The sequence below is a fragment of the Onychomys torridus genome, chromosome 7 (assembly GCF_903995425.1).
Source record: "Onychomys torridus chromosome 7, mOncTor1.1, whole genome shotgun sequence".
In the NCBI taxonomy this organism is placed as follows: domain Eukaryota; kingdom Metazoa; phylum Chordata; class Mammalia; order Rodentia; family Cricetidae; genus Onychomys; species Onychomys torridus.
Genome location: NC_050449.1, coordinates 97,758,861 through 97,775,570, shown reverse-complemented (window position 1 = coordinate 97,775,570; position 16,710 = coordinate 97,758,861). Strand labels below are relative to the sequence as shown.

Here is a 16,710-nt window from a genome sequence, read left to right as displayed (position 1 = left end):
CCTGGATTTTGTCTGTGCAGGGAGCCACAAGCACAGTCCTTACGCTTTTGTGGCAAATACTTTACTGACTCCTGAGCTCCTTTGTTGTATTTTGTATTGTAATTATGATATATATTCATTGTAGGAAATATAGGAAAATACAGCTGCAACATTACAAACCAACCATAATCCCACAACCTAGACACCATCACTGTCAGCACTTAGACATGCGTCCTCCCAAGTCTTTCTCCTTTGAAGAAGTGGGAAGCATAATGACTATCACCATATTTACCTACCATTTTGGAAGAAAACACAAGAGATGATTTAGTCCTCTTATGATTATGTTTGGTATTCAGAAAAGTTCACCATCAACACTAACTAAATTTCATGTATAGCCTGAAGAAGAAATCAGAAATAGTCACAAGTTTTAAGATAAATGTAGTAAACTTTATAAGATAAAACGTTTTAATTTTGTTGAGAATGGTTTTGGGGAAACTAACTTTTTGGTTACTGAGGTTCAGCCAATTGGTGATTTGGCATATTGATAATTCTGTTCATGGTGATACAGTGTCTTCTGGCTCCATGCTGTGACAAGGACAGGGTATTCTTATCTGATACTCAGGAGGCTAATATTTGATAAGGGCATCAAGAAAGCATTTTCAGAGGACAGGCAAGTGGCAGGTGGTAGGAAGAGTGTGCTACATGTTATGGAAACAGGGCCAGCCTGCATGGGCAGTCAGTTCTGAGCTGGGTGGACTTAAGAATCTAAGGAAAGCTGGTTTGGAATGAAAATGCAGAAGCTGAGGTGCACCATCTTGCTCCTTGTCTGGGTAAGCTGGTCTGGGTGCTGAGTGCCTTGTACTAGCCTGAATTAAAGGGCTATGACCAGTACAAACGTCTAGAGCTGTCTTTAACACAGAGGTGGAAGTCTGCCAATTCTCATTCAGTCCCAGCTATCTCACCCTCCTCCTCTGAATCAGATAAGGCTAAGACAAGTATCAAAGAGCTGAATAGATGTGAAATAGGACCATAAACACAAGCTCATTTAAACTGTTACTGAATGTATCTTTTTAAATATTATCTTTGAAATTGAATGGGCACAGGATTGTTTTCTCTGGGGAAGGGGGGTGCTAAGGTAGAACAATGCCATCTGTTACTCAATGGCATCTAATACTTAGCACCAGGGAAATGCTGAGTCACAGATGGGAGGAAGGGGGTGCATGTGGGCTATGTGGTGGAGACTCGGGAGACCATTTTTCAAATGAATGAGTACAGAAAAGAATGCTTAATTTCTGAGAGATGGAAGGGAAGAAAGGAGTGACAGTCATTGACTCAGAATGTGGAAGAACTTAGAAGGAAATTGACCCAGAATCTTCTATAAAGACAGATGAAGTCTATGACCCATATGCCACACAGTTAGTTATTAAACAACTTGTCAGAGGTAACATGGGGACTTGGTGGCAGTCCTCAGACGTAATGCATAACTCCAATTGTAGATCCTCTAATGGAGGTGTAGAGCTGTGACAGGAGACTTCCAGAGGAAGCAGAGAGTTTCCTATGAAAGAGCTAGCAAAGAAAAAGGAAAGAAGGGATTTTATTCTCTTTGGAGACATGGGAACTTGCTTGCCTGCAAGCCTCCTGAATCCTGCCTGTCTGTGAGCAGAGCATCAACAGTAGGGGGCAGCACTGTTTTACAGGGTTCCACACCTAGTCCAGGGGAGCTGACAGGAGGCTGTTAACCTGTGACATCATCATTCATCACTTACACAGTTGCCACTGCAGTGATTCTGTAAAATTTGGGAAAGCTTTTTCTCAGAGAAACAAAGGGGAAATGGGTTGCTTGCTATAATATGTAAATTTACTTTCCTAGCCATCAATTTTAAGGCACAAAAGCACTAGATATTATAGAACAAAATGCTGACATTGGGATCTTGCTCTGGGCATTACAGTGAGTTTGGATGGCACATTTGGTGTTCATAAATGGGGCCATTCTGACCCTAAACCAAATTCCCACAGATCACGACAACTTGAGGTCTATTGGTCTTTTCAAGCGTTAGCTGATATAATCTGGACTTCTATCTGTGTCCAGAAGGAAATGCATTGTCTGGATAATAGGTCCATTTGACTGTATTTAATGGAGAGCAGAAGCCAACAGTGGCAGCCAAGATCTCCATCAAGGGCTGATGGGATAGACAGCTCAGTTGGTTAAGGGCAAGCCCAAGGACCTTAATTTGTTCCTAGAACCCACATTTTAAAAAGGCAATGATGGGCTGGGGAGATGGCTCAGTGGTTAAAGAGCTCACCATGCAAGTATCTGGAGCAGAGTGTAGATCATAAGAAACCCAGTTAAACATGGGGTGGGCATGGCACCCTACCCTGTAATTACAGTTTCAGAAGGCAGAGACAGGGGATCCCATGAGCAAGCTGGCTAGGGAGACTAATCAAGTGGGTGAGCTCCAAGTTTGACTGAGTGAATAAGGTGGAAGAGCCAGTAACAATGCTTCTAACATCACTGCCTTGGCCTCCATATGCAGATGCATGAAGGTGCCCAGACCCCTCTACACACACACACACACACACACACACACACACACACACACACACACACACACACACACACACACACACACACACACACACACACGCAAAGACACATGACACATATGACAAATAAAAAAAGGAGGAGGGGAGGGAAGAAAGAAAAGCCAGTGTGTATTTGTAATCCAAACACCAGGAAAAGGAGACAGGGGCTCACTCACTGGCCAGATGACCTGGCCTACCTGAAGAGTTCCAGGGCAATAGGAGATGTTAGCTCACAAAGCAAGGTAGATAGCACCCTAGGAATGATATCCAAGATTATATTATCCTCTGGCCTCTACATTCACACATTTACACATGCACAGCTCCCCAAACACACACACACACACACACACACACACACACACACACACACATTCTGTCTCTCTCCCTCAAGAACATAACCCATGAACCATGCTGTAGAAATATAAACTTTATGTTCTTGCTTCATGGTCCTTAATTTCTTATATTACTACTTTCTTTGATCGCTAAAGCTAGTGATATAGAGTCTGGCCCTTTAGCAGGTGCAGGGTTCTCAGAGTGTAGTCTCTGGTCCATCACAATGGGCATCACCAGGGGACTTGGAAATTCTCATTATGGGGTCTCACACTAGACCCTCTGAATCAGATGCTCTGGGATAGGCCCAGCAGGCTGCATTTTCATAAGGTTCTGGATCATTGGCTAGAGAAATGGACCAGTGGTTGAGAGAACTGGCTACTCCTGTAGGGTAGGGTTCAATCTCTAGCACTCACATGGTGCCTATAACTCCAGTTCCAGGGGATCAGGTGCCCTCTTCACAGGCACCAGGCATGCATGCGGTACACAGACATACATAGAAGATGGTTTGCCATCCATCTCCTATGAACAGGAACCAAAATACTCCATGACACTGAGTCTAGTCCCCTTCAATGGCTCACAGATTGAGTTCTCGGTTATTCTGGAGAAGAAAACACATTGAGAAGCAGCCACGTGGCAATGAAGAAGAGGGATTTGTATGGCTGTAAATGTTGCTGAAGCATAGAAAAGAGAAAATGCCTGCAAGAACTTAGGCAATGAGTGGTCAACATGGCTAGGCAAGGAAGGAGTTCTGGCTAGGTGGGGATGCCTGGATGCCGGCTTTGTAAGATTCTGGCTTGAGGGGCCTGGCAGTCACACCAACAGTTTTCAAGAAGCCACATTGCAGTCTTTCCATTTTAAGACTTATTTTGTTTTTAATTATGTGTATTGTGTATCTGTGCTGCTGGGTACAGGCACCCGTGGTTGACAGAACAGGATGTTGGATCCCCCAGAAATGGAGTTACAAGAGGTTGTGAGCTGCCCAACATGGGCTCTGGGAAATGAACTCAGGTCCTCTACAAGAGCAGCAAGTGTACTTACTTACTGAGTCTTCTCTCCAGCCCCTACATTTTAATCCTAAAGCAAATGTCCTTCTTGACAGAAGATAACATGTCGTACTTTAGCAAAAGTGTTTACAGATCATCTCTGTTCCTTCTGTATAAATCATAAACAAATTTAACTGAAAAAAAAAATGCTCCACCAAACACCACCAAGGTCAACTTTCTAATTAATCCTGGTTAGTGTTGAACTAGAGTAAATGGAAAGGACCATAAAAAGCCATGTGATGCAATGCACCTGTGTTATTTGGTCCTATTTTTCTCAACTGTTTAATGACAATACCTGTAGTGGGTAGTGTCTCTCTCCTGGGTGCTGGAATAGTAAGTGACATTGACGTGCAATATGGCAACTCCCTAGCCCAGCAGCTGGGGAAGTCATGTTTATTAGTGAAATTATTAAGGCCACTCCACGTAGTTAAAAGGGAGGTTTATTTTGTGGGGTAACTTACAAATGAAGGGATAGGTTGCAGGGTCTGGCAAAGGTATGGCACAGTCCGGCGGTGTTCTCTGGAGAACTCTGCTTGGTCTACCTCCAGCGTTCAGGGTCCCAGAACCAAGCAAGACCTCTCCTTTCCATCCTGGGTCTTCAGCTTCCTCCCTCAGCCCCACCTTGTGGGCGTGACCATTAACGAAGCCTCAATGGGGGTTGGAACTTCCAGGCCAATGCTGGGATGGCTACCCACTACACATGTTTGTTACTTATGACCACTGTCTTTGGTGGGTGAAGAAAGATGGACATAGAAGGACAAGTGAACAAGTTAATAAGCAATGAAAGAGGACAAGAATGCCAGAGGAAGGGGCATCTTGCTCTTCCATGTGCGGAGGGATGCTATCTTTCCTGGTGAGTCCTCTGTAAGGTGTAGTAGGATATGGGCTTAGCTGTGTGTCTAGTTTGGGGCAGGATGATCTCCAAGCTCCCCGAGAAGGAAAACAGAGCTCTCTGGCCACTCTGTGTCCTCACGACTTGCCACCCTCTTCCATCTGCTGAGAATGTACAGTTCTGCCAGGAGTCCTCTCTGAGGACACAAACCTTCCTTGGCTTCACTTGGCATTTTTGTTCAATGCGGAGCCTCTTGCTGTGCTTGGCCCAAACTGCACAGTCAATGCCAGTTTCTAGCCTGCTGAATGCTGCAGCTTTTTCCTAAACCAAAAGTCAGGCTGTTCGTGGCAGAGTAGGAAACCGCAAACTCAGCAACCACCTCAAGCACCTGTGGAAGCCTGAGGGGACAGGCTCCACATGTGTGACTCCCTGTGTGGTTTTGGTGAATTCACTCCATCTCTATTAGTGGACCTTAGTTGTAGCAAGGTAAGTGTTGAAATACCTGACTATTTCAACTTTCTATTTTAAAACCATTTTTTTGGGATAGGGCATGCATTCACATGAGCCAATGTGTGCCTTGAATCTTTGGACTGAATGAGATTACAAATGAGGCAAAATTATACATTTAATATATGCTCAGGACATGGGAACTCATCCTTTATAACTTTCCCTTCCCGCTGACAATGCTACTCCTTCTCATCTTTCCCTAGATCCTCACTACATGAACAATACCCCAAGTGCTTCCACTATACCAGGGACTCTGCCTAGCATTTTATAAACATTGTCTCACTAATGTGAAGTTAATCATGTGTGAGCATGTATGTCTATAGGTAGATGTTTGTGTGTACAGGTGCATGTATAGGTACTCACATTCGTGTTCATATGTACATGAGTATGTGTGTGTATGTGTGGTATATATATATATATATATATATATATATATATATATATATATATATATATATATATATATATATATATATATATATACCAGAGCCAGATATTGGGGTGAAAGCTGAAAGATCAGAGAAGCAAAGATTCATGTTACACAATAAAGAAAGGCAGTCTTAAGATTCGGTGAACTTTGAAGAATCTATTGATTCATTCAAATATGACACGTTCAATGGACTTCTTCCACAAATGCATCATCCTGCTTGCTAACCGCTTCCTTCCATGCTACCTGCTATCCTCTTTCAGGAATTATTTCCTAAGGCTACATCATGTATTCTAGACTCAGTGGGTAGAAGCCACTGGCAATACCTCTGGTTTTTGCGACAAATGCCCTGAGGTTAATTACAGGAAGGTCTCATGCTGGACTCCCCACCCCTTCCTTGAATGATTACCCTCAAGGACTGTCAAAGCACTCCTCTAGTTATCTGGTAGACACACCCTCCCTCACTTAGTCCTCCCAGGCTTGCAGACTGCAGACTCTCCCCTGGGCATCCTCCTCTGGGTCTCCTTCACTGTGGTCCTCCTTGCTCCTTGGCTACTGCACTGATCTCCTACGTGCTCTCTCCTTGCCTCCACATCTCTCTGCTCCTGTGCATCCTTCGCGAGCATGCCAAAGTGCTCTTTCTAATACATGCATTCAGTCTTGTCCTTCCCCTCCTTACCAAGGCCTTGGTGTGTCAAGTTGAAACTCTTTCAGTTTTAGAAAAATCAAAACAAACAAGACAAAGCTGCTTGGCCTGCCTCTTCCCCTCATGTTAGCATCTTTATCCCCTTCCCATCCTCATTTGACCATCCAGCTATGTCCAGTCTCTTCAGATCTCTCTGCCATCATCCTGACACCCCATCCCACTGTGTCTCTGTTTGGAAAGTCTTGTTTTTCTTTTTCTGCATGAGGGAACTGGTATTAACTTCAAGTTTCAAGTTCAGAGTCATCTTTCCTATGAGTTCTCTTTGATGCTCTTTGGGCAGGTAAGTCTTTGTCCTACAACCCCTGGAACACATTTTCATTGTAGCATTTAACCATGTGTACTTGATTTATCTACAGGTGGATGTCTCCCAGCTAATTATCACTTTTCTTGGGCAGAGTCCCTGCTTCCTTGATCTTTGTATCTCTAGCACCAAGCATAGTATCTGACATATCCAGGGAACCTCGGTATATTGCCTCCCCCAAACCAATCACTCCAGCCATAAAAAAATTGGATGCTTTGATTGACTGAAGCCAAGCAGTGCTGAATGGAAATGTGTGGGGGAAGCCAACCCTACCAATCACATGGCCAATAGGATGAGGTGATTATGAAGGACAGAGGCCAGCATGTCATCTGGAGTTGGCTTCAGGGGCAGCAGGACAAGTCTGTGTCTCCATAGCTAATTTTAGCTTCTGGCCCCCTGTGGGGTTGGCTATACATACCCCTAGCCTTGCTGAAAGACCACTGCAGTGTTCCAGGAATCTCAGGCAAAGTGAAATGGTCTTTATTTGTATCTCTATTCTAGGAGGTTTTAAATAGGACTCTCAGGATTTACTAGTTAGTACTGGCTACAGGCATAGTCCTAAGCCAAACTCTAGCAAGTGGAGGGGTGAGATCTATGGCTGAGCTTAGCCAGGATTCCCTTTTGAGTTAAGGATGGAGCTATTTCTACATGGCCAGATGGCAAAAAGTAATGATCCAAAATTGATCCAGGTATGACTGCTAAGAGAATGGGTGAGTGGGTATTGAACAGACAAGCTATATAATAAGAAACAAAGAACAAGCATACCTGCATCCTGTTTCAATCACCAGGCCCATGAAATGAGCATACATACTGACTTCTGACCACAGACATTGAACTTCTTTGCTTGAAGCTTCTACCAATCCTTAAAACCTCCTCTGCTACCCAGGCAGCCAGCTAAGAATGCTGGGAGCCCGATGTTCCCGGCCTAGGAACAGACCTCCCATTATGCACTATGGCAGCTGGCTTGACCATACATGCTTGAGGGCTGCTTTTCTTTCATTGGATCACATTTTTAGACCATTATGGTAGCTCAACTCTTTTGATTTCTTAATTCAGAGCTAGTGTTTTGGCAATATCAAGGGTGCTCTCTACCATATGGCCAACTCCTCTTTGAGTCCAGAGGCACATACATTGTTTTTCCATCTGTGGGGAACATACTTCTACCTCACCATTTCAGTGTGAATGTCACTTTCCTTGGGAAGCTTTCTCCCTTTCCCCTCCCCCCTGTTCCTCTGATCCCCCTATCACATACACCTAATGCTTCCCAGTGCCCAGTTATTATTATTATTATTATTATTATTATTATTATTATTATTATAGTTATACTCTATAATTTCTCATAATGGTTATAATTTTACTGTTTAACCCTTTGCCTCCTGCCTTTAGACTTGACTGGCTTGCAGGCAGGGATGCTGTATTTGCTTGACTTTATATCATTGGCATCTAGTACTCCAGGCTCCTCCTACCCCATACTCCTGGCACAGTAATGTGACCTTCATGACTTGTTTACACAGCTTTCTTACTGACAGAATCTCCCCCTCCTTTGCTAATCCTGAACCATGTTTTTGTTTTTGTTTTTTCCTAGAGAGTTTGGCCACACAGCATCTTCTGTGACTCTTTCTTGTACAAAGGTCTCCTTTTCATTGTGAAGGCCCACAACACTGGAGAAGGGGCCCAAAAGATGACATAAATTAATACATTTGAGTACATAGATCACACTTTCTCTCTCTACACTCAGAACAGGTTTTGCATCTTGATTCCACTCATCATTAAAGGAAACCCCTTAATCAAGGGCCATAAAATAGATGCCAGGCTTTGAGAAACTTGCCACCATGAAATTCTCGAAAGCAGCCAACCCCTGTCATATGCACTGGGGCCCTGTGGTCACAAAATCAGATAACCTGACTTACATCTCCAGAAAAGCTAGGAGAAGCCAGGCCCTCCCCATCCCTTTCTCACTGCTAAAAACAAACAAACAAACAAACAACACAAAACAAACAAAAAACTTGATTCTCAGACCCTGCACAGTTGGCCCATTCTCCTGCACCTTCTAGTACCTAGTCTCAGGGTTTTAGGACATTAATCTCTTAGACCAATAATAATCAACACTTGGCATTTTGAGGTTGAACTGAGTGTATTTCATTTTCCTCCACTGATTCATTTCTTACAAACATTCCGCTATATTCTAGGTACAGCAGAAAGAGGAAAATACATAGGAATATCCATGGAAGCAAGGTGATGAGCTTGGGGTCAGCCCTGGTTCTGCCATTTACAGGGGTGAGCCTTTAGCACAGTGGTTGTCAACCTTTCTAATGCTGCAACCCTTTAATATAGTTTCTCATGTTGTGGTGACCCCCAACCATAAAATTATTTCATTGATATTCATAACTATAATTTTGCTACTGTTATGAATTGTAATGTAAATATATGATATGCAGGATATCTCATATGCAACTATAAAGGGGTTGTGACCCACAGGTTGAGAACCACGGCCAGGTCACTTAACCAATCTGAGTCTGATTTTTGTTTGATCAAAAGGACAGAATGATATTTGTTTCACATTCCAACTAGGATTAAATTAAAGCATCTAATCACCAAGCATTTAGTCCCTTTCTTGGGTCATTTTATTTTTTTGTCTCCAGAGACTTGGAATACATTTGAATGAGGAGCACTCTCTATGTGTGAGTCTTACAGTTCAGTTGAGAGATGGGAAATCTGTGAAGGGACAGGACACTACAGCTCTAACAGATACAAGAATAGAGGATGGAGCCCATTCTGTAACAAGTGCCCAACATACAGTTGTTGCATAAATGACCAACATGATGAGGACATTCAGAAAGGAAGATGGTGAACTCTGTAAAATAAGTAACTTCACATATTTGTATGATCATTCTCTTGTAAGTATAATCAATACGACAGTAGCTAGGAAACATTGGAAAATGCAATAGTTTAAAAAAAGGAAACTAAAGGGAGAGAAGAGCAGAGATCAGATGAGAGGAGGAAGGCTCAGTGGCAAAGCCTGTGGGTGGGAAGGTGCAGGGGGCAGCTCCTGCCTACCTGGCCAAGTGTGCACTCCATGCCACCCAGGAAGTCAGCCTCCTTCAGCCCATTGTGGTTGCTGCTGATGTCATGGACTTCAAACCGGAGACGCTGAACCTCTTCAAAGTAAAAGTCCACCGTAAACAGTTTGGAGTACACTGGGTTTATGCAGGTACGGATCACCTCTGTCCTGTCCACCTGGAAGGAAAAAGAAAAAAACAAACAGGGATTAGGACTTTTATTATTAACCTTCAAGAGAATTAATCTTGTGGTGCATCTCCTTGTTCCAAACTATAAATACCCTCCTGAGAGTCACCAGGGATGGCAAATTAAAACTACAAGCTACTCCAGAGAAAGAACTAAGCGTTGGTCCAGACAACTTTACTAGATGTAACAAACAGTCTAAGATTCTGTATCTGGAGGGTTCAATCATGGTATAGGGACTGGCTGACAGAACAAGATGAGATCATCAGTAGTGAAGGAACGTCTGAGAGAACATCTGGGCTCAGCAGGAAAGACATCTGTGATCAATTAGTGATGCTGAGCACAGTGATGGAAAATGATAGGTTAGCCATCTCATTTTAGCCAAGTCTATCCTAATAAAAGTTTCCAACTCAAGATTCCCAGGAGCACAAAGAGAAATACCATGAGAATGAAGATCAAGCTGCCTTTGTTTTCAAGTGTGCTCTTCATTAGGTAGGCATTCACCCGTTCACTACTAACATAACACCAATTAGAAGAGTAGAGGTTGAGAGGCATTTATGAGTTCTAATACACCATGAGCGGTCCTTCTTTCTGCCTCCTGCTTGTCCCCTTCTCCCAGATCCAAGTCTACAACATTCTGTCCTACTAGGTGAAGAGGCTGAACTCTATACATTGAATTTTTGGGGCTCCCTTCTAGGAGGGGTCTACCAGAGGAAGGAGGGCTGGGCAGGCAATAAGGGAGGGGGAGAAAAGAGAGACTTTGGCCTGCCCTACATGTGCAGATGTTGTCATAGACTCTTCTCCTCCATCTAGAGAGCTTGTGCTGGTGCTTGGTGACCTGAGCACTCATCTTATCCTGCCCCCCCCATCTCAGGTTTTGTTATTGTTTTGTTTTGAAGATTTTAAAAATTATTATTTTAATACATGTATAAGTGTGTCTTTGTATGCATGCGTATATACACATGTGGGCAGGTGCTTGCCGGCTCTAGAAGGCAGTGTTGCATCCTTTGGAGCTTGAGTAGTTATGAATCATCTGATGCAGGTGCTGGGAACTAAACTCAGGTCTTCCACTGAGTCCTCTCTTTAGGCCCCATTTTTCATTTTTGAGACAAGGTCTTTCTGTGCAAGTCAGCCTGGCCAGGAATTAACTATGCATCCAAGCAGGCCTGAAATTTATGGCAGTTCTCCTGTCTCAGGTTTTCTAAGTGCTGGGATTACATGCATGCAGTGTCATATCTAGTCTTTCGTTTCCATCTCTCATCCAGTCAGATGTACGTGTAGGGTGGAAATGAGATTCTGCTGTGACTCCCCTCCTGTCTTATCTTCCTGTGTCAGCTCTTTGCTCTTGTCCTAGGAGAGTTTGATTCTCTAGAGGTTCAGTTTTATGGGCTGGGCTCTCTCTGGTTCTGTTATCTGTTTCCTATCTGAATCTGGGCCACTATGTTTCTTTCCCTTTGCATTTGTCACAAGGGAAAGCATACACAGCCATTTAGGTTTCTGGAAGCCTGGGAAAAATATCTGTCAGCATCATCCAATGGGAGAAACTGATTCTTCATACTCCACAAGTCGACAGGAGCCTGCTTGTTCCTACAGCATGTTGGCTCTCAAGTAGAGACATGGTCTGCTGACTGCCTCTCAAGTGCTGGTTCTTAGCACAAATTATACCACCACTTCCTTTACTTTCACACAGGTAAGGGAAAATAATATCCCTTTCCTGTTCAATGTATAAAGGCTTATTTCTATTCTCCATTTGGAAAAATATATTGGAACAGCTGGTAACCTTCCAGCAATTCTACATGGCCAAGGATTGCCACACTAAGAAAGGGCATCTACTCCACAGGCCCCATACATCCTTCCAGGCCCTTCTCCCTCATGGATTGGCTCCAACTGGCCCTGAGAAACCTGTTTTATTTTAACACCTGATCCAAATGCATAAAATAATGAATCACAAAATGAATGGCTTGAGTATCTTTTGACAGGTAGATCTGACATCTCCAAGACAGAGAAAATATATTCTCTCCTTATTATTGAACAGAGTGTCGCAGACAGGCTCAAATGATGAGAGACACGAGATGGAGAGACTCTGGTCTTTGTTACTTATTTTAGACACTTCAATTGACACAAATGGGTCACTCTTTAATTTTCAAGTGTAATTTTTGTATCAAAATATGGTTCATGTTGGCATCAAGCTACACATCTCAGACAGGCTAGCCAAAACGAGCCATCAGTATGCAACCCTATTCCCTGGAAATGAGACAACGGAAAGAAACAAAGTAATAATATTGACTTTATGAAGACTATGATCTTCAATAATAATCTCCAGCCACTCAGAACCCCAAGATCAGAAGTGCTCAGACACAGAGGGAAGGCAGCAAGGAGAGTGCTCATGATGGTTTTAAGTTTTCTGCATTTCCAGTCATTATGAGAGACGCATCATCCTTCTGGAGGTTGAAGACAAGGTTCCCCAGGGCAGTATCCTCAAGCACCACATGTTCCTTGATGAGAGATGTCAAGTTCAAGGCAAGTGTCTCTAAAGATCTACTGCCATCTCCCTCGAAGGAACAGTCCTTAAAACCTTGACCGATTCAGTGAGTAGATCATAGGCCCCTGCAATCCGGAGTCTTAGAAACTATCCCAGGCAGTGCTATACTTGGGTTAGGATTTCAGGTGTGCCCACCACTCTGCATGTCCTAGGCAATTGTGCTGTGGGCTTGCCAGTCTTGGTGAAACAAGCTGCTCCCCCGTGAGGTGAGGTTCTTATTGTTGTTGGTAAAGTGTGGTTTAATCTTGGTTGCTCTCTATTACCCAGTTTGCATTGTCAGCAATGCTCATCTCGCCCCTCTCTACCACTGTCACCATGACTGGTATATTCATATTGCTCTAGACCTCTCAGGACATGCTCATAACCATTTAAATAATTTATCACATCCATTTATTATGTGAGTGTGTCTACACATGAGGACACTTGTGTGGAGATCAGAGGACACCTTGTAGGAGCCAATTCTCTCCTCCCATCATGTGGATCTGAAGAACTGAACTTAGCCACAGGCGCCTTTCCCATTGAGCCACCTCTCCAGCCCTCACTCAGATCCATCTGTTAGCTTTGGTTTTCGCAGCAATCATGTGGGATGGCATTATACTCTTTTCTACCTGAGACAATTCCTGGCCATAGATGTAAGATGCTAGATGATAGTGTAGGCTCTTGAACTCAGCCTGCTGACTGACTTCATCACTTGGTCCTTATGTGTTTATTCATGTACATCATGGAAAGGCAAATGTAGCTGGACTATGGTGAGAGAACCCAGCCTCAAATGGCCACAGCTTATATGATGCTCTTTGAAAACATTTCATCTCAAATGTTTTTTTAATACAGTGACTTTCCAGTAACTAATATTTTCAGAGTATTTGCCATATCATTGACACTCATTTAAAATGCCACCAGTGTTATTGAGTCTAATAATTGACACTAAAGAAAGTCAACACTTTTATAAAGTTTATTTTATGTGTGTGCTCAAGTACATGTATGTGCACAATATGCATGCAGTGCCGAGGGAAGCCAGAAGAAGGTGCAAGATCCCCTATCTAGAACTGGTGTTTGTTGTAGAATATTATTTTCAGATGTATTACATTTGTTTATGTTGTGGAACATTTGCTTTAATGATGCAGAGATGTGTTGCATTCTTTTGTGTTGCATTTGTTTAACTATGTGAAGCTGTGTTACTTTGCCTACCTAAAACACCTGATTAGTCTAATAAAAGAGCTGAATCTCCAATAGTGAAGCACTAGAAAAGGTATGCGGGGCTGGCAGGCAGAGAGAATAAGTAGAAGAAGAAATCTGGGAGAAAAAGATCAAGGAGTGAGAAAAGAAGGGGCCAGCTACCAAGCTGTATAGCCAGACACAGAATAAGAAGGAAAGAAAAGAGATAGAGAAATAGAGAAAAATAATTTAAGCTAAGAAAAGCTGGTTATAAATAAGCCAAGCTAAGGCTGGGCACTCACAAGAAAGAATAAGACTCCATGTATATTTATTTGGGATCTGAGTAGTGCCCCCCCCCAAGAGTAAAGCATAATAAAACAACCAACAACAGGTGTTACAGGTGGTTGTGAGTGCTGGGAACCAAACCCAGGTCATCTACAAGAATGACAAATACTCAACCTCTGAGCCAGCTCTCCAGCCCCAGGAACTCATTTTTAAGTGTGTAATTCAATGTTTTTATATGTGTTCATATTTCCAAAACTATGGCCATGAGCAAGGCCATGAATGATGTATCTCCATCTCTCCAAGTGTTCTCATTTTAACCTCCTCTTAGTTCTCTACCCCATTCCCAGGAAACTGGCATTTGCTTTCTGTCTGTAGAGATTGTTTGTAACCCCTGTCTCATTACATAAACTCTGTATAACATGCATATCAACATGTACGTGCCACGTATCTTTTTTTCCTTTCAGTCAGCACATTTATTTCGTGTTTTGTCCATTGTTGTCATATAGATCATTCATCTGGGAGTTGGAGATAGCTCAGTTGGAAAATTCTCACTGTGCAAGCATCAGGACCTGAATTTGCTACCTAGAACCCACATAAAAAGCTGGGTGTGGTGGCATGCATGTACAATCCCAGTGCTGTGGGGAAGGTGGAAACAGGCAGCTCCTTGGACTTGCTGGCCAGCCTAGTCTAATAAACAATCTCCAGTCCAATCAGATTTCCTGTCTCAAAAACAAGGTGAATGGCATCTGGGGAACAAGGCACAGGGCTGATTTCTGGCTCTTACATGCATGTGATCCTCACACAAGTGTACCCACATGAACATACACTCCGCAAAAAAAGGAGGTTCATCTGAGTAGTATTCCACTATTGGTTATTTGGAGTGTTTCCAGTTTTTGATTATCACACATAAACCTGCAAGTCCCTTTATGTGCAAACCTTTGCATAGACATACAGTTTTGTTTTGTTTTGTTTTGTTGTAGATATATGCCTAGGAGTGGAAGAGGTGTGTTTAACTTTCAAGCTTGAGTAGGTAGGCAGTGTTTTTATTATGGGTTTAACTTGCATTTTTCCTAAACCAATGATGCTTATAATCTTTTCATAACTGATTTGCCATCTGAGTACGCACCTTGGAAATAGCCATTCAAATCTTCGGCAAGTAGTCACTTGGCTATTCATTCTTATGATAACAAGACAACACACTCAATAGGAGAAAGAGAGCCATAATGTTCCTGTTTACACACAGCTTATGAGTAACAGAGGTGGATTGGAACCCAGGCAGTTGAGCTTATGTGTTTAAACTTGTTTATGTTAACCACTGGTCTTGCACACCTGAAGCTGTTCCTCATAACGGCTCTCCCACCAAGCCTCAGGACCTGAGTTCTAGCCCTGGGACCTACACAGAAGAAAGAGAGAACTGATGCTTACAGGTCATCCTTTGACCTCTGTGTGCACACTCTGATATGTGTGCTCCCCAATAAATAAATGTAAATTTAAATACTCATTGGTGTGAATGGGGAGGAGGTAAAAGTGGGCACCTGACACTGAGGCCAGTCAAAGATGCTCTGGAATTCCAGGAGAATATAGACCCTTGTTCCCAACAGACCCTGGTGAAGAATGACATCATAGACCAGAGGACTTGACCAGGGCCCCAAGGCAAGCTCAAAACTAGATACTTCCTGAGAGTGATATTCCTTAAGTACTCTTTTTCCATATTTATTACGGGTGGATAGAGAGAAACTAATTTTCTCTGAATGAAGAACAGATAAGCTTATGTGCAGAAAAGAAAGGGCTTATTGCAGGCAATTTTTCAAACCATATTAACTTCCAAGAGGGTATATTAAACCACATAAAGTTCTGATAATAAAACAGATGGCTGGCTAGCAGAAAAAGCACTGCTCTGTCGCCCAGCATGTGAGAATTCATGTCTCCTTGAAGCCACCCACCCAGTGGCACTTAGAGCAAACCTGGAAAATGAATGCACCCTTCTTTCTAGAAACATCCAGCCAGGTGACTCTCAGAGGTTCCTCTCCAAACGGGCACTCTTCATCTACCATGTGTAAAACCTCCCAGCCCTGTAGAACAGACGGAGCAGGGTAGCAAGGGGCTTTCCCCGACTAGCAGTTCATTGATCCCTCCCTTCCTGTCCTCTGCGGTAAACTCGGTCAGCTCTCAATATCAGAGCCTCTGGTGCTAGAGAGGTTCTGTTTTAGGGTCCTGGAGTCAACCTGCTGTTGAACACAAAGCTGGATGTTGCTGTCACAAGGGACACCACCTGGGGCTCTGATGTTGTTTGAAGAAGCCAGCAGAATTACACCACCTTGCCTGGAAGTGTGGTTCAGAAGTCAGGGACATGAATGCCACTTGGCTGGTGCCTTCAGAGAAGTCTACAGTGTCAGTGATGGGCCTCAGGTTTCCACTCCCTTTATTACCAGTCCTGCAGGCTACTGGCTCTATGCATTTGGAATATCCAATCGTGCAACAGCCTGGCATATACATGCGGCCTCAAATATGTCTTTAGGTGCTGAATGCATCCGTCCTTCACGGTTTACTTCTTCCCGTCATGGATGCTCAATTTGTGAAACTCAAGCTTCCTGATTCCTGTCCCAAGACTTATTGCTTTGAGCCTCTGCTCAGTTGGAGGTCCTGCACTGTCTTAGAGTTGCTTGATAGAACTTTCCATGATGTTCAAATATGGTTCAAATGGCTGCGACTAGCCACAGGCATCTTTTTAAACTTGAAATACAGCCAGTGGGATGTAGGAACGAATTTTTAAA

The 16,710-nt window shown here is 43.2% G+C and overlaps 1 protein-coding gene across 3 annotated transcripts in view; it reads right to left on the bottom strand.

Moving 5' to 3' along the window:
* Cpne4 (copine 4) overlaps window positions 1–16,710 on the bottom strand; it is a 477,370-nt gene that overhangs the window by 147,091 nt on the left and 313,569 nt on the right. For all 3 annotated transcript variants that reach the window (XM_036193242.1, XM_036193244.1, XM_036193243.1), the window contains exon 3: window positions 9,769–9,948. In XM_036193242.1, the coding sequence (XP_036049135.1) occupies window positions 9,769–9,948 (180 nt within the window). The remainder of the gene's footprint in view (window positions 1–9,768; window positions 9,949–16,710) is intronic.